This window comes from Leucoraja erinacea, unplaced genomic scaffold (assembly GCF_028641065.1).
Source record: "Leucoraja erinacea ecotype New England unplaced genomic scaffold, Leri_hhj_1 Leri_231S, whole genome shotgun sequence".
Taxonomy (NCBI): Eukaryota; Metazoa; Chordata; class Chondrichthyes; order Rajiformes; family Rajidae; genus Leucoraja; species Leucoraja erinaceus.
In genome coordinates this window covers 22,942-50,832 of record NW_026576132.1, presented here as the reverse complement: position 1 = coordinate 50,832, position 27,891 = coordinate 22,942, and the positions used below count along the sequence as shown (strand labels likewise).

The 27,891-nt window shown below is 50.0% G+C and overlaps 1 protein-coding gene across 1 annotated transcript; it reads left to right on the top strand.

The window, feature by feature from the left end:
• Nucleotides 1–7,543: 7,543 nt before the first annotated feature.
• Nucleotides 7,544–27,252, top strand: LOC129716420 (carbonic anhydrase 14-like). Its single transcript, XM_055666292.1, has 9 exons — nt 7,544–7,873; nt 9,766–9,786; nt 10,689–10,868; nt 13,430–13,572; nt 14,831–14,926; nt 17,761–17,827; nt 19,446–19,603; nt 24,522–24,648; nt 26,940–27,252. The coding sequence occupies exons 1-9, from the start codon at nt 7,801–7,803 to the stop codon at nt 27,008–27,010; spliced, it is 936 nt and encodes a 311-aa protein (XP_055522267.1). The 5' UTR covers nt 7,544–7,800; the 3' UTR covers nt 27,011–27,252.
• The last annotated feature ends 639 nt before the right edge of the window (nt 27,253–27,891 follow it).

The window sequence follows — 27,891 nt, the reverse complement described above, 5'->3', positions numbered from 1 at the left end:
CTCCCCCCCTCCTCTCTCTCTCTCTCCTTCCTCTCTTCTCTCTTCCTCCTTCTCCTTCTCTCCCTCCTCTCCCTCCCCTCTCCTCCGTCTCCTCCCTCTCCCCTCCCTCTCCTCCCCCTCCTCTCACCTTCCTCCCTCGGTTCCCTCTCCCTCCTCCTCTCTTCCCTCCCCCTCTCTCTTCCCCTCCCTTTTCCCCCCTCTCTCCCTCCCTCCTCCTCTCCTCATCCTGCCCTCTCTCCCTCCCCTCCTCTCTCTCCCCTCTCCTCCCCCCCCTCCTTCTCTCCTCCCTTTCCCTCTCCTCCCCTCTTCATTTCCTTCTCCCTCCCTCCCTCTCCGCCCTCTTCCATAGTCCACAAGTCCCTCCCTTATCTCCTCCCTTCTTCTCCTCCCCTCTCTCTCCCCTCCTTCTCTCTCTATTCTCTCTCCCCCCCCCTATCCTCTCTCCCCCTTTCTCCCCTCTCTCTCCTCCCCTAACCCTCTCCCTCTGTTTCCCTCTTCCTCCCTCTCCCCTCCTCCTCCTCTCCTCTCCTCTCTCTCTCTCGTCCCCCTCTCTCCTCCCTCTCCCCTCCTCCTTCTCCCCTCCTCTCTCCTCCCTCTCCCTCTCCCCCTCCCCCCCCTCTCCTCCTCCCTCCCTCCTCTTCTTTATCCCTCCCTCCCTCCTCCCTCCTCCGCTCCCTGCTCCTCCCTCTCTCCCTCTCCTCCCCTCTCCCCTCCTCTCCTCTCTCACTCTCCTCTCCTCTCCTCTCCCCTCTATCTTCTCCTCTCCTCTTCCTCCCCCCTTCCCTTCTCCCTCTCCTCTTCTCCTCCTCCCTCCTCCCTCTCCTCCTCTCTCTCCCTCTCTCTCCCCCCTTCCCTCTCTCCCTCTCCTCTCTCCCCTTCCCTCTCTCCTCTCTTCTCTCCCCCTCTCCTCTCTCTTCCCTCCCTCTCTCCTCCCTCCTCCCTCTCTTCCCCTCTTCTCTCTCCCTTCTCTTTCCCCTCTCCTCCTCCCTTCCTCCCCCCCTCCTCATCCTCTCTTCCCCCTCCTCTCCTCCCTCTCCCCTCCTCCTCCGCCTCCTCCCGGCCTCCTTCCTCTCCTCCTCCTTCCCCTCCCCTCTCCCCCCCCCCCCCCCCCACCCTCACGCCACCTCCAGGCCCTATTTCCGCCGCCTCTTGTTCCACCCCGCGAACCATCACCGTTCTCATGGTGAACCTTCCTCTTTTGAGTCCCCCGCCCTCTTGGGGAGTGAGACCGCGACCGGACAAAAGATCTTCCTTGTAGTTCGCAGATGGGCTTTTGAGTAGTTGAGCATCGTCCCCCGGCCATTTTAGTAACCTGACCCGACCCGACTCCCAGTGTAATCAACATTGCAGGGGCAATAATTTGTGTGTGTGTGCGATATAGGGCTACATTCATCATTCACCACGGTTCACCAGACTGATTCCTGGGATGTCAGGACTGTCTTATGAAGAAAGACTGGATAGACTTGGTTTTTACTCTCTAGAATTTAGAAGTTTGAGAGGGGGTCTTATAGAAACTTACAAAATTCTTAAGGGGTTGGACAGGCTAGATGCAGGAAGATTGTTCCCGATGTTGGGGAAGTCCAGGACAAGGGGTCACAGCTTAAGGATAAGGGGGAAATCCTTTAAAACCGAGATGAGAAGAACTTTTTTCACACCAGAGAGTGGTGAATCTCTGGAACTCTCTGCCACAGAGGGTAGTTGAGGCCACACAGTTCATTGGCTATATTTAAGAGGGAGTGAGATGTGGCCCTTGTGGCTAAGGGGATCAGGGGGTATGGAGAGAAGGCAGGTACGGGATACTGAGTTGGATGATCAGCCATGATCATATTGAATGAAGTGCAGGCTCGAAGGGCCGAATGGCCTACTCCTGCACCTAATTTCTATGTTCTATGTTACTATTCCGCCAGTTTACACTTCTTGTCAAGAATAAAAATTGACTCTGGCAATTGTCTCTTTTAATGTTTTTTAAATCATTTCTTTTTAAATGGCTCACAAGCAGTGTTGTAGTAACTGGAACCTACCCGACCCGCAGTGTAATCAACATTGCAGGGGAACAGTGTTTGTGTGTGTGTGATATCAAGTCAAGTCAAGTCAAGTTTATTTGTCACATACACATACGAGATGTGCAGTGAAATGAAAGTGGCAATGCTCGCGGACTTTTGTGCAAAAGCCAAACAACAAAACAACCAAACAAATTATAAACACAATCATAACACACATATTCTTTTACATAATAAATAATAGAAGGAAAAACGTTCTGTAGAGTTAGTCCCTGGTGAGATAGGCGTTTACAGTCCGAATTGCCTCTGGGAAGAAACTCCTTCTCAACCTCTCCGTTCTCACCGCATGGCAAGCGGAGGCATTTGCCTGACCGTATTCATCATTCTGTCAGTTTATACTTCTGTTAATTCTTGTTAAAGAATAAAATGTTTATAAACGCACCTACATGAATGTGATATAAATGCATATAATCATATAACACACATAGAAACATAGAATTTAGGTGCAGGAGTAGAGGCCATTCGGCCCCTCGAGCCTGCACCGCCATTCAATATGATCATGGCTCATCACACAATTATATATCTTCTGATTTTTATATCCAATGATCAACTTTATTTCAGACTGGACAAGGGACATTAAATAAGAAACATTGTAAACCTCCCCGCAACTTCACACTAGGCCTACTCCTCCACCTATTTTCTATGTTTCTATACTCAACTCCTCTTGTTATGAAGGCCAACAGGGCCAAAACTGTACACAATACTCCAGGTGCGGTCTCACTGGGGCCCTGTACACCTGCAGAAATGTCACCTGCTCCTTTTCTCCAGAGACGCTGCCCGACCCGCTGAGCATTTAGCGTTTGTTGCTCGTGTGTTACAAGTATAAATAGGTTGGAGTGTGTGTGTGTGTGTCTCTCTCTCTCTCTCCGTTTGCTTTGACCACAAGCAGCCGGTGAATAAGGAGACTAATTCGGGTGTGTGTCTGTCCAAAAATACCAACCACACGTTGTTTACTTCAGAAGGGAGAGGTTTGATTTGGCTTGGACAGTCCGCTCCTGCAGACTGATCACTTCTTCTTGTTCCATCACCTCAGCCTTGCTGCGTGTGTGCATGTGTGTGTGTGTGTGTGTCTTGTGTGTGATTGTGTCGAGTGGTGCGGAGAGGGTGTTTATGAGTCTCAAAACCACGGGATTCAAAAGCACGGCCGTTCCTGGAAGAGATGGATGCTTTAGCCAGAGGAGCCTGTGGTTTCCACTGGTGGAGAAACAAGATTGGGTATTATTTTAAAGTAGAGGACAGATTCTCGAGTGTCAGAGGGGGGTTGGGGCCTCAGAAATAAAAGGACTTATTCCTTCAGGACTGAACAAGATGAGGAGGACATCCTTGTGAATGAGCCAGTGCAGGTGGTCCACGAGATTGATCCCTGTGGAATTCTTTGCCACAGACGGAGGTGGAGAAACATAGAACCATAGAAATTAGGTGCAGGAGTAGGCCATTCGGCCCTTCGAGCCTGCACCGCCATTCAATATGATCATGGCTGATCATCCAACTCAGTATCCCATACCTGCCTTCTCTCCATACCCCCTGATCCCCTTAGCCACAAGGGCCACATCTAACTCCCTCTTAAATATAGCCAATGAACTGGCCTCAACTACCCTCTGTGGCAGAGAGTTCCAGAGATTCACCACTCTCTGTGTGAAAAAAGTTCTACTCATCTCGGTTTTAAAGGATTTCCCCTTTATCCTTAAGCTGTGACCCCTTGTCCTGGACTTCCCTAACATCGGGAACAATCTTCCTGCATCTAGCCTGTCCAACCCCTTAAGAATTTTGTAAGTTTCTATAAGATCCCCTCTCAATCTTCTAAATTCTAGAGAGTATAAACCAAGTCTATCCAGTCTTTCTTCATAAGACAGTCCTGACATCCCAGGAATCAGTCTGGTGAACCGTCCTCTCTGCACTCCCTCTATGGCAATAATGTCCTTCCTCAGATTTGGAGACCAAAACTGTACGCAATACTCCAGGTGTGGTCTCACCAAGACCCTGTACAACTGCAGTAGAACCTCTCTGCTCCTATACTCAAATCCTTTTGCAATGAAAGCTAACATACCATTCGCTTTCTTTACTGCCTGCTGCACCTGCATGCCTACCTTCAATGACTGGTGTACCATGACACCCAGGTCTCGCTGCGTCTCCCCCTTTCCCAATCGGCCACCACGGAAGGACATCCTTGTGATCGAGGCAGTGCAGGGTAGGTTCACGAGATTGATCCCTGGGATGGCGGGACTGTCATATGAGGAAAGATTGAAAAGACTAGGCTTGTATTCACTGGAGTTTAGAAGGATGAGGGGTCGGGGGGGATCTTATAGAAACATATAAAATTATAAAAGGACTGTGGACAAGCTAGATGCAGGGAAAAGGTTCCCAATGTTGGGCGAGTCCAGAACCAGGGGCCGCACACACAGTCATAGAATAAAGGGAAGGCCATTTAAGACTGAGGTGAGAAAAACACTTTTTCACCCAGAGAGTTGCGAGTTTGTGGAATTCCCTGCCACAGAGGGCAGTGGAGGCCAAGTCGCTGGATGGATTTAAGAGAGAGTTAGATAGAGCTCTAGGGGCTGGTGGAGTCAAGGGATATGGGGAGAAGGCAGGCACGGGTTATTGATTGGGGACGATCAGCCATGATCACAATGAATGGCGGTGCTGGCTCGAAGGGCTGAATGGCCTCCTCCTGCACCTATTGTCAATGTTTCTATGTTTCTATGAGAGATAGATCAGCCTCGATTGAATGGTGGAGTAGACCAGGTGGGCCAAATGGCCTAATTATGCTCCTCGAACTTAAGGCCTTATGAATAAAGGCAAGGTTCTGTATTTGAACACATTCCCTCCTGACTAATCTAGGCAGATGGAGGACCTTAGTTGGAGTCGTAGAGCGATACAGCATGGAAACAGGCCCTTCGGCCCAACTTGCCCACTCCGGTCCAACATGTCCCAGTTACACTAGTCCCACCTGCCCGCGTTTGGTCCATATCCCCCCAAACCTGTCCTGTCCTATCCATGTACCTGTCTATAACTGTTTCTTAAACGTTGGGATAGTCCCAGCCTCAACTACCTCCTCCGGCAGCTCGTTCCATACACCCACCTTTCCCCCACTTGTGTGAGGGGCAGTCGTGAGGGAGCTCCACACACGAGGGGCAATAGTGGCCGAGTGTCACACAAACACAGGAGCAATAGTGAGCTCCACACACTATTGGGGCAGTAGTGAGCACACACTAGTGGGGCAGTAGTGAGCTCCACACACTAGTGGGGCAGTAGTGAGCTCCACATACTAGTGGGGCAGTAGTGAGCTCCACACACTAGTGGGGCAGTAGTGAGCTCCACATACTAGTGGGGCAGTAGTGAGCTCCACACACTAGTGGGGCAGTAGTGAGCTCCACACACTAGTGGGGCAGTAGTGAGCTCCACACACTAGTGGGGCAGTAGTGAGCTCCACACACTAGTGGGGCAGTAGTGAGCACACACTAGTGGGGCAGTAGTGAGCTCCACACACTAGTGGGGCAGTAGTGAGCTCCACACACTAGTGGGGCAGTAGTGAGCTCCACACACTAGTGGGGCAGTAGTGAGCTCCACACACTAGTGGGGCAGTAGTGAGACTCCACATACTAGTGGGGCAGTAGTGAGAACCAACTCCACACACTAGTGGGGCAGTAGTGAGCACAACACTAGTGGGGCAGTAGTGAACAGACTCCACACACTATTGGGGCAGTAGTGAACAGACACCACACACTAGTGGGGCAGTAGTGAGCTCCACACACTAGTGGGGCAGTAGTGAGCTCCACACACTAGTGGGGCAGTAGTGAGCTCCACATACTAGTGGGGCAGTAGTGAGCTCCACATACTAGTGTGGCAGTAGTGAGCACACACTGGTGGGGCAGTAGTGACACTAGTGGGGCAGTAGTGAGCACACATAGTGGGGCAGTAGTGAGTTCCACACACTAGTGGGGCAGTAGTGTTCACACAGTAGTTGGGGCAGTAGTGAGTTCCACACACTAGTGGGGGGCAGTAGTGAGTTCCACACACTAGTGGGGCAGTAGAGCTCCACACACTAGTGGGGCAGTAGTGAGCTCCACACACTTGTGGGGTCAGTAGTGAACGGACTCCACACACTAGTGGGGCAGTAGTGAGCTCCACACACTAGTGGGGCAGTAGTGAGCTCCACATACTAGTGGGGCAGTAGTGAGCTCCACATACTAGTGGGGCAGTAGTGAGCTCCACACACTATTGGGGCAGTAGTGAGCTCCACACACTAGTGGGGCAGTAGTGAGCTCCACATACAGTGGGGCAGTACACTAGTGGGGGCAGTAGTGAGCTCCACATACTAGTGGGGCAGTCAGTGGAGACTCCACACTACTTAGTGGGGCAGTAGTGAGCTCCACACACTAGTGGGGCAGTAGTGAACTGACTCCACACACTAGTGGGGCAGTAGTGAGCTCCATCCACTAGTGGGGCAGTAGTGAGCTCCACACACTATTGGGGCAGTAGTGAGCTCCACACACTAGTGGGGCAGTAGTGAGCTCCACACACTAGTGGGGCAGTAGTGAGCTCCACACTAGTGGGGCAGTAGTGAGTGAGCAGTAGTGAGCTCCACACACTAGTGGGGCAGTAGTGAGCTCCACATACTAGTGGGACAGTAGTGAGCTCCACATACTAGTGTGGCAGTAGTGAGCTCCACATACTAGTGGGGCAGTAGTGAGCACACACTAGTGGGGCAGTAGTGAGCTCCACACACTAGTGGGGCAGTAGTGAACTCCACACACTAGTGGGGCAGTAGTGAGCACACACTGGTAGGGCAGTGGGGCAGTAGTGAACCGACTCCACACACTAGTGGGGCAGTAGTGAGCTCCACACACTAGTGGGGCAGTAGTGAGCTCCACACACTAGTGGGGCAGTAGTGAGCTCCACACACTAGTGGGGCAGTAGTGAGCTCCACATACTAGTGGGGCAGTAGTGAGCTCCACATACTAGTGGGGCAGTAGTGAGCACACACTAGTGGGGCAGTAGTGAGCTCCACACACTAGTGGGGCAGTAGGGAACTCCACACACTAGTGGGGGCAGTAGTGACACACACACTCAGTAAGTGCACTAGTGGGGCAGTAGTGGACGCACATACTAGTGGGGCAGTAGTGAGCACACACTAGTAGGGCAGTAGTGAGCTCCACACCTCAGAGAGGCAGTAGTGAACCGACTCCACACACTAGTGGGGCAGTAGTGAACAAACATTGCACACCAGTGGGGCAGTAGTGAGCTGCACACTCACGCTCACACACACCACACACACACACCACACTCACACACACACACACGTACACACATACACTCACACACACATACACACACACACACACACACACACACACACACATACACACACACATATACACACACACTCACACTCAAACACACACAAGTACACACACACATACACACACACACACGTACTCACACACACGTACACACTCACACACAAGTACACACACACATGTACACACACATGAACACACTCACACACACGCACACACACACACACACAACAATGAAGCTTTTCACTGTACCTCGAGCAATCCACCTTAAGTGGGAAGTTCCATCTTAAGAAGACAGGGCTGGGTTAAGGAGGTGAGCTGGAGATAGAGGCTTCCTTTGGCCAGGGAGGTGTGGAGACAGGAGACAGTGCCAACACTTCCATCCACAGAGCCACACACACCAACTAGTCCTCATCTCCTGAGCCCTGGCCATCGCAAGCAACATGCAGTTGGGAACATTGGCGTTAGCAACCTGCAATCTTCTCCTGATCCTTCCAGCTGCCTGTGTGGAGAGAGGTGGGTGTTTATTCCTTCATAACCAAACCCGATATTTAGCCTTGATCCCTGGGATGGCGGGACTGTCATATGAGGAAAGATTGAAAAGTCTAGGCTTGTGTTCACTGGAGTTTAGAAGGATGACGGGGAATCTTATAGAAACGTACAAAATTATAAAAGGACTGGACAAGCTAGGACTAGAAGGATGAGAGGGCATCTCATTGAAACATATAAGATTGTTAAGGGCTTGTACACGTTAGAGGCAGGAAAGATTTTCCCAATGTTGGGCGAGTCCAGAACCAGGGGCCACACACACACACAGTCTTAGAATAAAGGGGAGGCCATTTAAGACTGAAGTGAGAAAAAACTTTTTACACCCAGAGAGTTGCGAATTTGTGGAATTCCCTGCCACAGAGGGCACAGTGGAGGCCAGGTCACTGGATGGATTTAAGAGAGAGTTAGATGGAGCTCTAGGGGCTGGTGGAGTCAAGGGATATGGAGAGGACAGGTTATTGATTGGGGATGATCAGCCATGATCACATTGAATGGCGGTGCTGGCTCGAGGGGCCGAATGGCCTCCTCCTGCACCTATTTTCTATGTTTCTATGTCTATGAGCCACAAGGAACTGCAGATGCCGGACTCGGAAGAAGGGTCTCGACCCAAAACGTCGCCCGTTCCTTCTCTCCAGAGACTCTGCCCGTCCCGCTGAGTTACTCCAGCTTTCCATGTCTACCTTCGGTTTAAACCAGCATATGCAGTTCCTTCCCACACACAACTGAAGTCCCTTAGTTTAGTTTAGATTTAAGTCGAGGTACAGTGAAAAGCTTTTTTGTGTTGCGTGCTAACCAGTCAGCGGAAAGACAATACATGATTACAATCGAGCCGTCCACATACGGGATAACGGGATGCGCAACGGTAGAATCGCAGCCTCACAGCGCCGAAGACCCGGGTTCGATCCCGACCACGGGTGCTGTCTATACGGAGTTTGCACGTTCTCTCCCCGTGACCTGCGTGGGTTTTCACCGGTTAATTCCCGGGATGGAGGGAGGAGTATAGGAGCAAAGAGGTCCTTCTGCAGTAGTACCGAGCCCTAGTGAGACCACACCTGGAGTATTGTGTGCAGTTTTGGTCCCCTAATTTGAGGAAGGACATTCTTGTTATTGAGGGAGCCCAGCGTAGGTTCACCAGGTTAATTCCCGGGATGGCGGGACTGTCATACGCTGAGAGAATGGAGCGGCTGTGGGCTTGTACACTCTGTGGAGTTTAGAAGGATGAGAGGGTATCTCATTGAAACATATAAGATTGTTAAGGGTTTGGACACGTTAGAGGCAGGAAACATGTTCCCGATGTTGGGGGAGTCCAGAACCAGGGGCCACACACACACACACACACACACACAGTTTAAGAATAAGGAGTAAGCCATTTAGAACGGAGATGAGGAAACACTTTTTCTCACAGAGAGTGGTGAGTCTGTGGAATTCTCTGCCTCAGAGGCCGGTTCTCTGGATGCTTTCAAGAGGGAGCTAGATAGGGCTCTTAAAGATAGTGGAGTCAGGGGAGAAGGCAGGAACGGGGTACTGATTGGGGATGATCAGCCATGATCACATTGAATGGCGGTGCTGTGCAGGCTCGAAGGGCCGAATGGCCTCTACTCCTGCACCTATCGTCTATGTTTCTATGTTTCCCCTCTGGCAGCAAAAGCTTTTCACTGTACCTCGGTACACGTGACAATAAACTGAATCGTAACTGGAACTCTACAAGGTCGCCCCTCATCCTCCTGCGCTCCAGGGAATAGAGTCCCAGCCTGCCCCAACCTCTCCCTGTAGCTCAGGACTAGCTCGGCCCCTTAATGCTGTAGCTGGAACTCGATTAGTTTGGTTTTATGGAGCTAATTCTTTTTTCCTTCTCACAGCGAACCATTGGGAATATGATGGTAAGTCTCAATGCAACATCCATCATTCTGTTTCTCTTTATTTTTCTATCCTTAAAGCACCAACAGTGTGTGTGTCTGTGTGCGTCTGAGTCCTGGGAGAGAGAGTATGTGTGTGTGTGAGATGGGTCTCTCCCCTCTCTCTCCTTTCTCCCTTCTTTCTCTCCTCCCTCCTCTCCCTCTCCCTTTCTCTCTCCTCTCTCCTCCTCTCCCTCTCCTCTCCTTCTTCGTCTCTCCCTCTCTCTCTCCCTCCCTCCTCTCCCCTCTTTCCTTCCTTTCTCTCTCTCGCTCCCTCTCTCCTCCTTCCTCTCTCTATCTCTCTCCTCTCTCCCTCTCCTCTTTTCTCTCTCCTCCTCTCCCTATCCTCTCCTTCTTCCTCTCCTCCTCTCCCTCCCTCCCTTCTCCCTCCTTCCACCCTCCTTCTCTCTCCCTCTCCTTAAACACCTCTCTTTCTCTCTCTCTCTCCCGGAGAGAGAGCCTCTCTCCTCTCCTCTCCTCTCCTTCCTCTCCTCCTCTCCTCTCCTCTCTCTCTCCCCACTCTCCTCTCCTCTCCTCTCTCTCTCTCCCTCTCTCCTCCTCTCCCTCTCCTTCCTCCTTTCTCTCTCTCCCTCTCGCCTCTCCTGTATCTCTCTCTCCCTCTCCTCTTCTCTCTCTCCTCCTCTCCCCTCTTTCCTTCCTTTCTCTCTCCCTCTCCTCCCTCCTTTCTCTTTCTCGCTCCCTCTCCTCCTCTCTCTCCCTCCTCCTTTCTTTCTCGCTCCCTCTGCTCCACTCCCTCCCTTTCTCTCCCTCCTCCTCTCCCTATCTCCTCTCTCCTCTCCTTTCTCCCAACCTCTCCTCCCTCCTCTCTCGCTCTCTCTCCTCTCTCTCTCTCCCCTCCTCTCCTCTCTCCTCTCCTCTCTCTCCAGGGTCTCTGGGAGGTGGCCACTGGCGGGAAGAGTTCGAACACTGCGGGAAGAAAGCCCAGTCTCCCATCAACATCCGCTCACAAGACGCCCACTTTGACCCCACACTGAAGCCCGTACGTCTGAAGGGCTTCACCACCCGGCCCACACCCACATACACCCTCCGCAACAACGGCCACACAGGTAAGGACCTCACCCCCTTGACAATAGGTGCAGGAGGAGGCCATTCGGCCCTTCGAGCCTGCACCAGCACCGCCATTCATTGTGATCTTGGCTGATCGTCCCCAATCAATAACCCGTGCCTGCCTTCTCCCCATATCCCTTGACTCCAGTAGCCCCTAGAGCTCTATCTAACCACACCTGGAGTATTGCGTGCAGTTTTGGTCTCCAAATCTGAGGAAGGACATTATTGCCATAGAGGGAGTGCAGAGAAGGTTCACCAGACTGATTCCTGGGATGTCAGGACTGTCTTATGAAGAAAGACTGGATAGACTTGGTTTATACTCTCTAGAATTTAGGAGATTGAGAGGGGATCTTATAGAAACTTACAAAATTCTTAAGGGGTTTTGGACAGGCTAGATGCAGGAAGATTGTTCCCGATGTTGGGGAAGTCCAGGACAAGGGGTCACAGCTTAAGGATAAGGGGGAAATCCTTTAGAACCGAGATGAGGAGAACATTTTTTTTCACACAGAGAGTGGTGAATCTCTGGAACTCTCTGCCACAGAGGGTAGTTGAGGCCAGTTCATTGGCTATATTTAAGAGGGAGTTAGATGTGGCCCTTGTGGCCAAGGGGATCAGAGGGTATGGGGAGAAGGCAGGTACGGGATACTGAGTTGGATGATCAGCCATGATCATATTGAATGGCGGTGCAGGCTCGAAGGGCCGAATGGCCTACTCCTGCACCTAATTTCTATGTTTCTATGTTTCTAACTCTCTCTTAAATCCATCCAGTGACTTGGCCTCTGTGGCAGGGAATTCCACAAATTCACAACTCTCTGGGTGAAAAAGATTTTTCTCACCTCAGTCTTAAATGGCCTCCCTTTTATTCTAAGACTGTGTGTGTGGCCCCTGGTTCTGGACTCGCCCAACATTGGGAACATTTTTCCTGCATCTAGCTTGTCCACAGTCCTTTTATAATTTTATATGGTTCTATAAGATTCCCCCCACCTCCCCCTCATCCTTCTAAACTCCAGTGAATACAAGCCTAGTCTTTTCAATCTTTCCTCATATGACAGTCCCGCCATCCCAGGGATCAATCTCGTGAACCTACGCTGCACTGCCTCAATCACAAGGATGTCCTTCCTCAAATTAGGAGACCAAAACTGTACGCAATACTCCAGATGTGGTCTCACCAGAGCCCTATACAACTGCACAAGAACCTATTTACTCCTATACTGAAATCCTCTTGTTATGAAGGCCAACATTCCATTAGCTTTCTTCACTGCCTGCTGTACCTGCAAGCCAACTTTCAGTGACCGGTGTACAAGGACACCCTGGTCTCGCTGCACCTCCCCCTTACCTAACCTAACCCCATAGAGATAATAATCTGCCCCCCTTGTTTTTGCCGCCAAAGTGGATAACCTCACATTTATCTATATTATACTGCATCTGCCACGCATCTGCCCACTCACTCAACCTGTTCAGGTCACCCTGCAACCTCCCAACACCCTCTTGACAGTTCACACCGCCATCCCTGGGATCGACCTTGTGAACCTACGCTGCATTGCCTCAATCAAATCAGCTTGTACTCGCTAGAATTTAGAAGATTGAGGGGGGATCTTATAGAAACTTACAAAATTCTTAAGGGGTTGGACAGGCTAGATGCAGGAAGATTGTTCCCGATGTTGGGGAAGTCCAGGACAAGGGGTCACACAGTTTAAGGATAAGGGGTAAATCTTTTGTGACCGAGATGAGAAAAGCATTTTTCACACACACACAGAGTGGTGAATCTCTGGAACTCTCTGCCACAGAAGCTAGATAAGTTTTTTTGGCCTTCCATCACAGCTATGTGATGGATGTTTATGTAAAATGTAAATTATGTTGTGTCTGGGGTCTATTTGTGTGTAATGTATGGCTGCAGAAACGGCATTTCATTTGGACCTCCAGGGGTCCAAATGACAATTAAATAGACTATTGACTATTGACTAGTTGAGGCCACACAGTTCATTGGCTATATTTAAGAGGGAGTTAGATGTGGACCTTGTGGCTAAGGGGATCAGGGGGTATGGAGAGAAGGCAGGTACGGGATACTGAGTTGGATGATCAGCCATGATCATATTGAATGGCGGTGCAGGCTCGAAGGGCCGAATGGCCTACTCCTGCACCTAATTTCTATGTTTCTATGTTTCTATGAGATGAGAAAAGCATTTTTCACACAGAGAGTGGTGAATCTCTGGAACTCTCTGCCACAGAAGGTAGTTGAGGCCACACAGTTCATTGGCTATATTTAAGAGGGAGTTAGATGTGGCCCTTGTGGCTAAAGGGATCAGGGGGTATGGAGAGAAGGCAGGGACGGGATACTGAGTTGGATGATCAGCCATGATCATATTGAATGGCGGTGCTGGTGCAGGCTCGAAGGGCCGAATGGCCTCTACTCCTGCACCTATTTTTCTATGTTTCTAATCACAAGGATGTCCTTCCTCAAATTAGGTCCAGAGGGGGTTACAGGGGCAGGGGGTGGTGGGGTTGTCATCATGTCTCTAGTATCTAACCCGCACTCTCCCTCTTGTCCCCACCACACCAGTACAGATGAGTCTCCCCTCCACCCTGGCTATCACGAGCCTGCCCAGGCAGTTCACTGCCTCCCAGCTACATCTGCATTGGGGTAGCGCACAGTGGCCACGTGGATCGGAACACCTCATCGACGGTCAGAGATCCTCGGCAGAGGTAAGGAACCTCCCTCTTCCCTCTTCCCTCTTCCCACCATCTCCGGAGAGACGTTTCTCTCTAATTGGTTTGGGTTTGGTGCAGGTCTTGTAGTCTATGGCGAGCTGACCATTTAACATTTTGTAAAAACGTTAAGGTCAAACGGTGAGCATCACGTCTGTCAAAATGGCCGCCAATACTCAAAATGGCTGCCCAACAGGCAGTGGAGGTGGCTCAAGATGGCCGCCCAAGAGAGCTAGATAGGGCTCTTAAAGATAGCGGAGTCAGGGGATATGGGGAGAAGGCAGGAACGGGGTACTGATTGGGGATGATCAGCCATGATCACATTGAATGGCGGTGCTGGCTCGAAGGGCCGAATGGCCTCTATTCCTGCACCTATTGTTTATTGTCAATGAGTTGAGGGAGTGCAGCGTAGGTTCACCAGGTTAATTCCCAGGATGGCGGGACTGTCATATGCTGGGAGAATGGAGCGGCTGGGCTTGTACACTCTGGAGTTTAGAAGGATGAGAGGGTATCTTATTGAAACATATAGATTGTTAAGGGTTTGAACACGCTAGAGGCAGGAAACATGTTCCTGATGTTGGGGGAGTCCAGAACCAGGGGCCACACAGTTTAAGAATAAGTAGTAAGCCATTTAGAACGGAGATGAGGAAACACTTTTTCTCACAGAGAGTGGTGTGAGTCTGTGGAATTCTCTGGGCGGTGGAGGCCGTTTCTCTGGATACTTTCAAGAGAGAGCTAGATAGGGCTCTTAAAGATAGCGGAGTCAGGGGATATGGGGAGAAGGCAGGAGCGGGGTACTGATTGGGGATGATCAGCCATGATCACATTGAATGGCGGTGCTGGCTCGAAGGGCCGAATGGCCTACTCCTGCACCTAATTTCTATGTATCTATGTTTCTATGATCATATTGAATGGCGGTGCAGGCTCGAAGGGCCAAATGGCCTACTCCTGCACCTAATTTCTATGTTTCTATGTTTCTATGTGAGATATGGAAGGGTATTGTGTGAAAATGAGACATCAAAGATGTCCAAAATCATGAGAGGAATAGATCGGGTAGAGTCTCTTGCCCAGAGTAGGGGAATCGAGGACCAGAGGACATGGGTTCAAGGTGAAGGGGAAAAGATTTAATAGGAATCTGAGGGGTAACATTTTCCACACAGAGGGTGGTGGGTGTATGGAACGAGCTGCCGGAGGGGGCAGTTGAGGCAGGGACTATCCCAACTGAGGCCTGATCATGGTTTGGTTTCTTTCCCAGCTTCACGTGGTTCTTTACAACTCGGATAAATATCGGAATGTGTCGGAAGCCATGAGGAGGCCAAACGGGCTGGCAGTCCTGGCGATTCTGCTGGAGGTGAGGCCATCGGGAGTCATGGAGTGATACAGTGTGGAAACAGGCCCTTCGGCCCAACTCGCCAACACGCCCCATTTACACTAGTCCCACCTGCCTGCGTTTGGCCCCAATCCCTCCAAACCTGTCCTATCCATGTACCTTGTGGTCAATAGCGCTGGAGAAACTCAGTGGGTGGGGCAGCATCTATGGAGCGAAGGAAATAGGCAACGTTTCATAGAAACATAGAAATTAGCTGCAGGATTAGGCCATTCGGCCCTTCGAGCCTGCACCGCCATTCAATATGATCATGGCTGATCATCCAACTCAATATCCCGTACCTGCCTTCTCTCCATACCCCCTGATCCCCTTAGCCACAAGGGCCACATCTAACTCCCTCTTAAATATAGCCAATGAACTGTGGCCTCAACTACCCTCTGTGGCAGAGAGTTCCAGAGATTCACCACTCTCTGTGTGTGAAAAAAGTTCTCCTCATCTCGGTTTTAAAGGATTTCCCCCTTATCCTTAAGCTGTGACCCCTTGTCCTGGACTTCCCCAACATCGGGAACAATCTTCCTGCATCTAGCCTGTCCAACCCCTTAAGAATTTTGTAAGTTTCTATAAGATCCCCTCTCAATCTCTTAAACTGTGTGTGTGTGTGGCCCCTGGTTTCGGGCCGAAACCCTTCTTCAGACTGAATAATAGGCAACATTTTGGGCCAAAACCCTTCTTCAGACTATCCATGTACCTGTCCAACTGTTTCTTAAACGATGGGATAGTCCCAGCCTCAACTACCTCCTCTGGCAGCTCGTTCCATACACCCACCACCCTCTGTGTGAAAAGTTCCCCTTTAAATCTTTTCCCCTTCACCTTGAACCTATGTCCTCCGCTCCTCGATTTCCCCACTCTGAGTAAAAGACTGTGCATCTACCCGATCTATTCCTCTCATGATTTTGTACACCTCTATAAGATCTCCCCTCATCCTCCTGCGCTCCATGGAATAGAGACCCAGCCCTGCCCCAACCTCTCCCTGTAGCTCAGGCCCCTCGAGTCCCGGCAACATCCTCGTAAATCATCTCTGAACCTTTTCAAGATCGACAATATCTTTCCTGTCACACGGTGCCCAGAACTGAACACAATATTGTAAATGTGGTCGCACCAACGTCACCGAAAAAGAAAAGATTTATTCTGCTTCTTCCTTGAACTTCCTCCCCTTTGATGTCTCGTTTTCACACCTCATCCTTCCTTATCTCTGTGTCTCCCTCTCCCCTGACTCTCAGCCTGAAGAAGGGTCACAAGGAACGGCGGTGCTGGCTCGAAGGGCCGAATGGCCTCCTCCTGCACCTATTTTCTATGTTTCTATGAATGAAAGCTGTGCAAAGAAGTAATGATAATAAAGGCATTTCAAAACTATTTTAGTCATAGCTACTTAGAAAACAAGTCTACTACAGGAGATTTTTTTTGTCTATAATAGGATTGTTCGTGTAAAGAAGATTACATAACACTAATTACTACTTACTGTGCTGTGGGCTCCAGGTACCATTATAAAAGGAGAAATTGTACAATCATTTCTTTGCTGACCAAACAGCTATTTAAAAATAAGTCGGAGGGCGGATGTCCTGTGGGTAAATGATTCACCTCCTGGCAAAGTGCAACGGGAATGTCTGCGGGATTCTTCTCCTCAGAGGGCGGTGGAGGCCGGTTTCTATGGTGGCTCAAGATGGCTCCTTGGTTCTTGGTTTCCGGGTCCTCCAAAATATTCCAAATGGAATTTAAACTGTGGAGGTGGTGGAGGGAGGACTTAAGCCGGAAAGGGTTGGTTATTGGGAAGAAAGAGCTACTTTAAATGTAGTTGCATCTAGTTGGGTAACTATAGTTGGGTGGAGATTATTCCATGCTTTAATTGTGCGGGGGGGGGAAAACGAATTGCTGTACACATCTGTCTCTAGAGCTGGGATCACAAATTGGATCGAATGCCCTCGTCTGCTCCTAATTGGTTTGGGTTTGGGTTTGGTGTAGGTCTTGTAGTCTATGTCAAGCTTCACGTCTGTCAAAATGGCCGCCAATACTCAAGATGGCTGCCCAAACGGCAGTGGAGGCCGGTTCTCTGTTGGCTCAAGATGGCCGCCCACGGGAGCCAGGTAGGGCTCTTAAAGATAGCGGAGTCAGGGGATATGGGGAGAAGGCAGGAACTGATTGGGGATGATCAGCCATGATCACATTGAATGGCGGTGCCAAATTGAATCGAAGGGCCAAATGGCCTCCTCCTGCACCTATTTTCTATAATAAGGAGTAAGCCATTTAGAACGGAGACGAGGACACACCTTTTTCTCACAGAGAGTGGTGAGTCCGTGGAATTCCCCGCCTCAGAGAGCGGTTCTCTGGATACTTGCAAGAGAGAGCTAGATAGGGCTCTTAAAGATAGCGGAGCCAGGGGATATGGGGAGAAGGCGGGAACGGGGGTACTGATTGGGGATGATTAGCCATGATCACATTGAAGGGGCCGAATGGCCTACTCCTGCACCTATTGTCTATTGACACACCAAGGCCTCTCCACCCTCAACTAGGCATAGTTAAGTCAGGAGTGTGTCAGATCACCCTCCGCTCTCTAGGGTCGAGTTACTCAAGAGATAGTTGCAGGAAAAATGTTCCCGATGTTGAGTTTACTCAAGAGGGAAAAATGGGGGGGGGGGAGTCCAGAAGGGGGGGGGGGGGGGGGTCACACAGTTTAAGAATAAGGGGGCTGGCTCGTGACGGCCACAATCCACAAATGAATAAATAAGCTCCTGTTTTACTGAGCAACAACAAACACTGTGGTGCAATACTAACATGTACATCTATTTATTTGTTTAATCAAGGTCGGGAAGTTTAAAAACCCAGCCTATGAAAATATCCTGAGTCACTTGGAATCCATTAAGTTTGCAGGTAAGGTGCCATCAAGCTAAGTCCCTCGGCCTTTCCTTTAGACTTGAGATCAGCGATCGCCCCTACACACACACTAGTTCTATGTTAGCCACTTCACCATTCACTCCCTGCTCAGCAGGGGGCAATTTTACAGAGGGTCGGTTAGAAGCAGCTCGCCCTATCCACAGTAGCCCCTTTTATCTCCAGTGGCGTGTGGAGATAACATCTCCTCGGATGATGTGCACTTCTAAAATCCACAATCGGCTCCTTGGTTTTTATGACATAGAAAAGATAGAAAATAGGTGCAGGAGTAGAGGCCATTCGGCCCTTCGAGCCTGCACCGCCATTCAATATGATCATGGCTGATCATCCAACTCAGTATAGAAACATAGAAATTAGGTGCAGGAGTAGGCCATTCGGCCCTTCGAGCCTGCACCGCCATTCAATATGATCATGGCTGATCATCCAACTCAGTATAGAAACATAGAAATTAGGTGCAGGAGTAGGCCATTCGGCCCTTCGAGCCAGCACCAGCACCAGCACCGCCATTCAATATGATCATGGCTGATCATCCAACTCAGTATCCCATCCCTGCCTTCTCTCCATTCCCCCTGATCCCTTTAGCCACAAGGGCCACATCTAACTCCCTCTTAAATATAGCCAATGAACTGTGTGGCCTCAACTACCTTCTGTGGCAGAGAATTCCGCAGATTCACCACTCTCTGTGTGTGAAAAGAAAAAGGTTTTCCTCATCTCGGTCCGAAAAGATTTCCCCCTTATCCTTAAACTGTGGCCCCTCATTCTGGACTTCCCCAACATTGGGAACAATCTTCCTGCATCTAGCCTGTCCAACCCCTTAAGAATTTTGTAAGTTTCTATAAGATCCCCCCTCAATCTTCTAAATTCTAGCGAGTACAAGCCGAGTCTACCCAGTCTTTCTTCATATGAAAGTCCTGACATCCCAGGAATCAGTCTGGTGAACCTTCTCTGCACTCCCTCTATGGCAATAATGTCCTTCCTCAGATTTGGAGACCAAAACTGTACGCAATACTCCAGGTGTGGTCTCACCAAGACCCTGTACAACTGCAGTAGAACCTCCCTGCTCCTATACTCAAATCCTTTCGCTATGAAAGCTAACATACCATTCGCTTTCTTCACTGCCTGCTGCACCTGCATGCCTACTTTCAATGACTGGTGTACCATGACACCCAGGTCTCGCTGCATCTCCCCTTTTCCTAGTCGGCCACCATTTAGATAATCGTCTGCTTTCCTGTTTTTGCCACCAAAATGGATAACCTCACGTTTATCCACATTATACTGCATCTGCGTGTATGTGTGTGTGTGTGTGTGTGTGTGTGTGTGTGTGTGTGTGTGTGTGTTCCACAGCCGCTGAGTAGAAGCACTGGAGGATCCTCGGAGACACTCTGAATTTCCTCAATTGCCTGAGGTGGTAAAGGCGCTGCCTTGCCTTACTCACGAGTGCTGAGGCGTGTGATGCCCATGTCATATCCTCAGAGATGTGGGCTCCCAGATATTTAACACAGCTCACCCTGTCACCCTGTAGGTGACGTTTCGGATCGAGACCTTTCTTCAGCGCTCGGCAGCTAGCTACAGGTTATTCTCCTGGTTTGTTGCGCAGGTCAGGAGGTGGAGATTCCTTCCTTTGCCGTTCGTGGGCTGTTGCCCAAACGACTGGATCAATACTTCACTTACCGGGGGTCGCTGACTACTCCGCCCTGCTACCAGAGTGTGCAATGGATCATCTTTCACCAGAGAGTTCTCCTCTCCCTCTCTCAGGTACCTGAGCAACCAGCGGGCATCAATTCTTGAGGCTTTACAGAGGCTCAGCGCGGAAACAGGCCCTCTGAGTCCCTGCCGGCCAGAGATTCTCCTAAGCGGAATAACATTTGGTGCAGGGCGTAAAGCCAGTAAAGACCGAACAAAGATAGTCTCAAGGTGACAGCCGCTCTCTGGTTGTGGTAGGAACTTACAAAATTCTTAAGGGGTTGGACAGGCTAGATGCAGGAAGATTGTTCCCGATGTTAGGGAAGTCCAGGACAAGGGGTCACAGCTTAAGGATAAGGGGGAAATCCTTTAAAACCGAGATGAGAAGAACTTTTTTCACACAGAGAGAGGTGAATCTCTGGAACTCTCTGCCACAGAGGGTAGTTGAGGCCACACAGTTCATTGGCTATATTTAAGAGGGAGTTAGATGTGGCCCTTGTGGCTAAGGGGATCAGGGGGTATGGAGAGAAGGCAGGTACGGGATACTGAGTTGGATGATCAGCCATGATCATATTGAATGGCGGTGCAGGCTCGAATGGCCGAATGGCCTCTACTCCTGCACCTAATTTCTATGTTTCTATGATCCCTGGGATGGCGGGACTGTCACACGAGGAAAGATTGAAAAGACTAGGCTTGTATTCACTGGAGTTTAGAAGGATGATGGGGGGGATCTTATAGAAACATATAAAATGATAAAAGGACTGGACAAGCTAGATGCAGGAAACATGTTCCCAATGTTGGGCGAGTCCAGAACCAGGGGCCACACACACAGTCTTAGAATAAAGGGGAGGTCATTTAAGACCGAGGTGAGAAAAAATCTTTTTCACCCAGAGAGTTGTGAATTTGTGGAATTCCCTGCCACAGAGGGCAGTGGAGGCCAAGTCACTGGATTGGTTTAAGAGAGAGCTGGATGGAGCTCTAGGGGCTAGTGGAGTCAAGGATAAGGGGGGAGAAGGCAGGCACGGGTTATTGATTGGGGATGATCAGCCATGATCACAATGAATGGCGGTGCTGGCTCGAAGGGCCAAATGGCCTCCTCCTGCACCTATTTTCCATGTTTCTAGCTAGCTATACTGGATACCTAGGTAGTTAGCTGGACAGCTATGTATTGGATGGCTAGATAGCTCGCTAGACTGAGCTACATATTGGATAGCTAGACAAATAGCTACTGGATAGCTGGGTTGCCAGCTATGAGCTACATGCTGGAAAGCTAGATGGCTACATCAGCAAAAGAATTTGAGTATAGGAGCAGGGAGGTTCTACTGCAGTTGTACAGGGTCTTGGTGAGACCACACCTGGAGTATTGCGTACAGTTGTGGTCTCCTAATCTGAGGAAAGACATTCTTGCCATAGAGGGAGTACAGAGAAGGTTCACCAGACTGATTCCTGGCATGGCAGGCCTTTCATATGAAGAAAGACTGGATAGACTTGGCTTGTACTCGCTAGAATTTAGAAGATTGAGGGGGGATCTTATAGAAACTTACAAAATTCTCAAGGGGTTGGACAGGCTGGATGCAGGAAGATTGCTCCCGATGTTGGGGAAGTCCAGGACAAGGGGTCAGTCACAGTTTAAGGATAAGGGGGAAATCCTTTAGGACCGAGATGAGAAAAACATTTTTCAGTGGTGAATCTCTGGAACTCTCTGCCACAGAAGGTAGTTGAGCCACAGTTCATTGGCTATATTTAAGAGGGAGTTAGATGTGGCCCTTGTGGCTAAAGGGATCGGGGGGTATGGAGAGAAGGCAGGGATGGGATACTGAGTTGGATGTGTATATACTGGATACCTAGGTAGTTAGCTGGACAGCTACGCATTGGATCGCTAGATATCTCGCTAGACTGAGCTACATATTGGATAGCTAGACTGATAGCTACTGGATAGCTGGGTCGCTAGCTATGAGCTACATGCTGGATAGCTAGATAACTAGCTAGATGGCTACATACTGGATAACTTGGTAGCTGGCTCGAAGGGCCGAATGGCCTCCTCCTGCAACTATTTTCTATGTTTCTATATAGGGGAGGGTGCCTAGAAATAGGGTGAATTACATTATTTATTATGTAAAAGAATATGTGTGTTATGATTGTGTTTATAATTTGTTTGGTTGTTTTGTTGTTTGTCTTTTGCACAAAAGTCTGCGAGCATTGCCACTTTCATTTCACTGCATATCTCGTATGTGTATGTGACAAATAAACTTGACTTGACTTGAATTTAGGGGAGGGCACCTTTAAATGGTGAATTAGGGGAGGGCACCTTTAAATGGTGAATTAGGGGAGGGCACCTTTAAATGGTGAATTAGGGGAGGGCACCTTTAAATGGTGAATTAGAGGAGGGTACCTTTAAATGGTGAATTAGAGGAGGGCACCTTTAAATGGTGAATTAGAGGAGGGTACCTTTAAATGGTGAATTAGAGGAGGGTACCTTTAAATGGTGAATTAGTGGAGGTTACCTTTAAATGGTGAATTAGAGGAGGGTACATTTAAATGGTGTATTAGAGGAGGGTACCTTTAAATGGTGAATTAGAGGAGGGTACATTTAAATGGTGAATTAGTGGAGATTACCTTTAAATGGTGAATTAGAGGAGGGTACATTTAAATGGTGAATTAGTGGAGGTTACCTTTAAATGGTGAATTAGGGGAGGGTACCTTTAAATGGTGAATTAGAGGAGGGTACCTTTAAATGGTGAATTAGGGGAGGGTACCTTTAAATGGTGAATTAGAGGAGGGTACCTTTAAATGGTGAATTAGGGGAGGGTACCTTTAAATGGTGAATTAGAGGAGGGTACCTTTAAATGGTGAATTAGGGGAGGGTACCTTTAAATGGTGAATTAGAGGAGGGTACATTTAAATGGTGAATTAGTGGAGGTTACCTTTAAATGGTGAATTAAAGGAGGGTACCTTTAAATGGTGTATTAGTGGAGGTTACCTTTAAATGGTGTATTAGTGGAGGTTACCTTTAAATGGTGAATTAGGGGAGGGCACCTTTAAATGGTGAATTAGAGGAGGGTACCTTTAAATGGTGTATTAGTGGAGGTTACCTTTAAATGGTGTATTAGTGGAGGTTACCTTTAAATGGTGAATTAGGGGAGGGCACCTTTAAATGGTGAATTAAAGGAGGGTACCTTTAAATGGTGAATTAGTGGAGGTTACCTTTAAATGGTGAATTAGAGGAGGGCACCTTTAAATGGTGAATTAGGAGAGGGTACCTTTAAATGGTGAATTAGAGGAGGGCACCTTTAAATGGTGAATTAGGAGAGGGTACCTTTAAATGGTGAATTAGAGGAGGGTACCTTTAAATGGTGCAGTAGGGAAGGTATCTGTAAATGTAGATTTGGGGGAGAGCACCTGCAAAGATGAGCTACAGCAACAACTGTGTTTACAACAACTCGCTCTTAAATCCATCCAGTGATTTGGCCTCCACTGCCCTCTGGGGCAGGGAATTGCACAAATCCACAACTTGTTACATTTGCACAATCCAGGTAGCAATCTCATATCATTCTTTCTCCCCCCTCATGTATCGAGGTACAGTGAAACATAGAAATTAGGTGCAGGAGTAGAGGGCATTCGGCCCTTCGAGCCTGCACCGCCATTCGATATGATCATGGCTGATCATCCACCTCAGTATCCCGTACCTGCCTTCTCTGATCCCCTTAGCCACAAGGGCCACATCTAACTCCCTCTTAAATATAGCCAATGAACTGTGGCCTCGACTACCCTCTGCGGCAGAGAGTTCCAGAGATTCACCACTCTCTGTGTGAAAAACATTCTTCTCATCTCGGTTTTAAAGGATTTCCCCCTTATCCTTAAGCTGTGACCCCTTGTCCTGGACTTCCCCAACATCGGGAGCAATCTTCCTGCATCTAGCCTGTCCCACCCCTTAAAAATTTTGTAAGTTTCTATAAGATCCCCTCTCAATCTCCTAAATTCTAGAGAGTATAAACCAAGTCTATCCAGTCTTTCTTCATAAGACAGTCCTGACATCCCAGGAATCAGTCTGGTGAACCTTCTCTGCACTCCCTCTATGGCAATAATGTCCTTCCTCAGATTTGGAGACCAAACTGTACGCAATACTCCAGGTGTGGTCTCACCAAGACCCTGTGCAACTGCAGTAGAACCTCCCTGCTCCTATACTCAAATCCTTTTGCTATGAAAGCTACCATACCATTCGCTTTCTTCACTGCCTGCTGCACCTGCATGCCTACTTTCAATGACTGGTGTACCATGACACCCAGGTCTCGCTGCATCTCCCCTTTTCCTAGTCGGCCACCATTTAGATAATAGTCTGCTTTCCTGTTTTTGCCACCGAAATGGATAACCTCACATGGCTGATCACCCAACGCTGTAGTAGCATGCTAACCAGTTAGCAGAAAGCCAAAACACGATCACTATTGAACCAGCTAGATGGCTACATCCTGTATAACTAGGTAGCTAGCTCACGAGATCGATCCCTGGGATGGCGGGACTGTCATATGAGGAAAGATTGAAAAGACTGGGCTTGTATTCACTGGAGTTTAGAAGGATGAGGGGGAGGATCTTATAGAAACATATAAAATGATAAAAGGACTGGACAAGCTAGATGCAGGAAAAATGTTCCCAATGTTGGGCGAGTCCAGAACCAGGGGCCACACACACAGTCTTAGAATAAAGGGCAGGTCATTTAAGACCGAGGTGAGAAAAAAACGTTCTTGTGGGATTCCCTGCCACAGAGGGCAGTGGAGGCCAAATCACTGGACGGATTTAAGAGAGAGTTAGATAGAGCTCTAGGGGCTGGTGGAGTCAAGGGATACGGGGAGAAGGCAGGCACGGGTTATTGATTGGGGACCATCAGCCTTGATCGCAATGACGCGAAGGGCCGAATGGCCTCCTCCTGCACCTATTTCCTATGTTTCTATGCTCCACCAAGGGTGTTGAGAAATGACTTCCACCTCGCCCACAGCTCAAGACCCTGCGCACGGGCTTGTTCCGCACGCACGCCGGCACGTTGCCACGGTTACCCCTGGTCAACAACCGCCGGGAGGTGCAGCCCCTCAGGAACAGGAAGGTGAAGGCATCTTTTGTCGTGGGTAAGCAGCCCTCTCTCTCTCTCTCTGCCTCTCTCTCCGCTGGAGTTGTCTCCATGGATGGAAAGCTTGGCGGGATAACACAACACAAATTTATTGTCATTTGAACCTCAAAAGAAGTTCCAACGAAATTTGGTCTCTGCAGTCATACATCAAGAATCAAGACACACAATGTACACAAACATCCATCACAGTGAATCTCCTGGGTTGACAAAAAGTGCTGGAGAAATTCAGCGGGTGCAGCAGCATCTATGGAACAAAGGAAATAGTCTGAATAGTCCGAAACGTTGCCTATTTCCTTCGCTCCATAGATGCGGCCTCACCCGCTGATTTTTTTTTGTTTTTTTTTCACACAGAGAGTGGTGAATCTCTGGAACTCTCTGCCACAGAGGGTAGTTGCGGCCAATTCATTGGCTATATTTAAGAGGGAGTTAGATGTGGCCCTTGTGGCTAAAGGGATCAGGGGGTACGGAGAGAAGGCAGATACGGGATACTGAGTTGGATGATCAGCCATGATCATATTGAATGGCGGTGCAGGCTCGAAGGGCCGAATGGCCTCTACTCCTGCACCTAATTTCTATGTTTCTATGTTTCTCCAGCACTTTTGTCTACCTTTGATTTTCCAGCATCTGCAGTTCCTTCTTAAACACACCTCCTCACTGTGATGGAAGGCAAAGTCTTGTCTCTCCCCAGTGTTGCGTTCTTCTCCCGAAGTTAAAGCCCCCGGCAGGCGATGGTAAGTCCCACGGCCGTTAAAACGGTCAGGCCCAGCTCCGTTTCACCCCCAATTCGGGCGGGAGAAGTTGCTGTTGCGGGAGCTCCCAAAACCGGTCACCCACTAGGGACCCGCCAGCTCCCGATGCCTCCGAAGCTCTGTAGTCGGGTCGCAGCCGGGCGCCACCACAGCTCCCCCACGCTCCGAAGCCGGGCAGCCCCCCGCGATGATGAGTCCTGCAGGCTCCGCGACTGGAGCCCCCAGGCCATTCCAGCTGGAGGCCGCTCCACGGTGCTAGGCCCAAACGACAACGCAGACCCGACACGGAAAAGGTCGGGTCCCCCGTACAGGGAAGAGATTTAAAAGTTTCCTCCACCCCCCCTCCCCGCCTACACACAGCTAAAAACAATATAAAAACCATAACAAACTATACATTCAATGGGACAAAAAATAAATAACAAATAAAAACAGAGTCTTAGAGTCTTAGAGTGAGAGAGAGAGAGAGTGTGTGTGTGTGTGTGTGTGTGTGTGTGTGTGTGTGTGTGTGTGTGTGTGTGTGTGTGTGCGCGTGCGTGTGTGTAAGTATGTCAAAGAACTGCAGATGCTGGTTAAAATCGAAGGTAGACACAAAATGCTGGAGTAACTCAGCAGGACAGGCAGCGTCTCTGGAGAGAAGAAATGGGCGACGTTTCGGGTTGAGACCCTTCGATTTAAACCAGCATCTGCAGTTCTTTCTTACACACGCACACACACGCACATACACGCACACGCACACACACACACACACGCACACAGACACACACACGCACGCACGCGCGCACACACACACACACACGCACACACACACACACACACACACACACGCACGCACATACACACACGCACGCACACACACACACACACACATACACACGCACACACGCACGCACGCACATACATACACTAAATGGCTCGATTGTAATCATGTATTGTCTTTCAGCTGACTGGTTAGCACGCAACAAAAGCTTTTCACTGTACCTCAGTACACGGGACAATATACTCCCACACACACACACAGATGTACGCGCATACACATACACATATAAACACACACACATATATATATAATATATTATATATATATAACATCTGAAGAAGGGTCTCGCCCCGAAACATCACCCATTCCTTCTCTCCAGAGATGCTGCCTGACCCGCTGAGTTACTCCAGCATTTGTGTCTACCTTCGATTTAAACCAGCATCTGCAGTTCTTTCCTACACATATACAATATATACACATAAATGCACGTATACATTAAAAAACACAAAGCCAATGCCCCCAAGTCCATGTGGTTCAGAGCTTATTTGGAGGATGTCGCATTTAATAGCCTGACGGCTGTAGGGAAGGAGCTGTTCCTGAACATGGACTTTATACAGTTTTCAGGCTCTTGTGCTCTCTTCCCGATGGCAGGGGTGGCAGGGCTGGTAGCCGGGCCTTGCCTTGGATGTGCTGAGGCTCGGCACGTCCACGCGGTGGGTCCTGTTGGCGCGGTGGATGCGTGACCCCGAGCTGACCGCCAACCTTCCTCTTGTCGTTCCGCAGGCTGGGCGATCAGCTTCCGCCGGGCTGTGAAGAAGCTGCTGAAGATGCTGTCCGTCAACATGCGGCACTGAGCCGCGGGCTGCGTCCCGTCCCGTCCAATCCGATCCGTAACTCTCCGCGTCTCTGGAGGCCCAGCCATCTCCCGCCCTCTCATGGGGTTGCGGGGGGGGAGGGGGGTCCGGGACTGGCAGTGGATTAGGCAAAGCTTGTCTCGCTTGTCTTCCATCACAGATGTTGCCCCCACCCCTCCCCATCCTCCGTCTTACCGCTTTTGCTTCTCTGCATTCCCTTTCCACCTCCACTACACCTCCCCACCCCCACTCCCCTCCACCCACACACCCACTCGACACCAAACCCCTCCCCCCCACCTACTCAACCCCACTCCACCTTCCCCCACCCCCACTCCCTCCCACCCACCCTCCCCCCCCTTCCCACCCCACTCCCCTCTCCCCTCCACCCACACCCCCAACACCAAACACCAAACCCCCCACCCCCCCCCCACCCCACTCCACTCCCTCTTCTCCCTCTCCCACACCCCCCTCCCCAAATGACTCAAACTCCCTCCCCTCCCACCCTCCACCCCCAAATGACTCCAAACTCCCTCCACTCCCTCCCCCCCCACCCCCCCCTCCTCCCACCACCAACCCCCCCCTCTCCATTCAGTCCCCCCCCAACTCCTCCCCACCCCCATCCCCCCTCCCCCCCCCCCCCCCTCCCCCCAATTCCCCCTCCCCCACTCCACCCTCCCCCTTCTGACTCCAAACCCCCCTCCAAACCCCCCCCCTCCACCCCCCCTCTCACCAACCCCACCATTCCAGTCCCCCTCACTCCTCCCCACCCCAATCCCCCCTCCCCCACCCCACCCCCACTCCCCCTCCACCCACTCCTCCCCCCATTCCACTACCCTCTCCCCACAAAACTCCCACTCGCTCCATTCGACTCCCCCCTGCCC

Bases quoted from the DNA above. Each gene is read 5' to 3' on its own strand.
- LOC129716420 (XM_055666292.1), top strand. From the start codon at position 7,801: ATGCAGTTGGGAACATTGGCGTTAGCAACCTGCAATCTTCTCCTGATC. The intron at 7,874-9,765 runs GTGGGTGTTTAT...TCCTTCTCACAG, and splicing joins AGCTGCCTGTGTGGAGAGAG to CGAACCATTGGGAATATGAT. The intron at 14,927-17,760 runs GTGAGGCCATCG...TGTTTAATCAAG, and splicing joins TCCTGGCGATTCTGCTGGAG to GTCGGGAAGTTTAAAAACCC.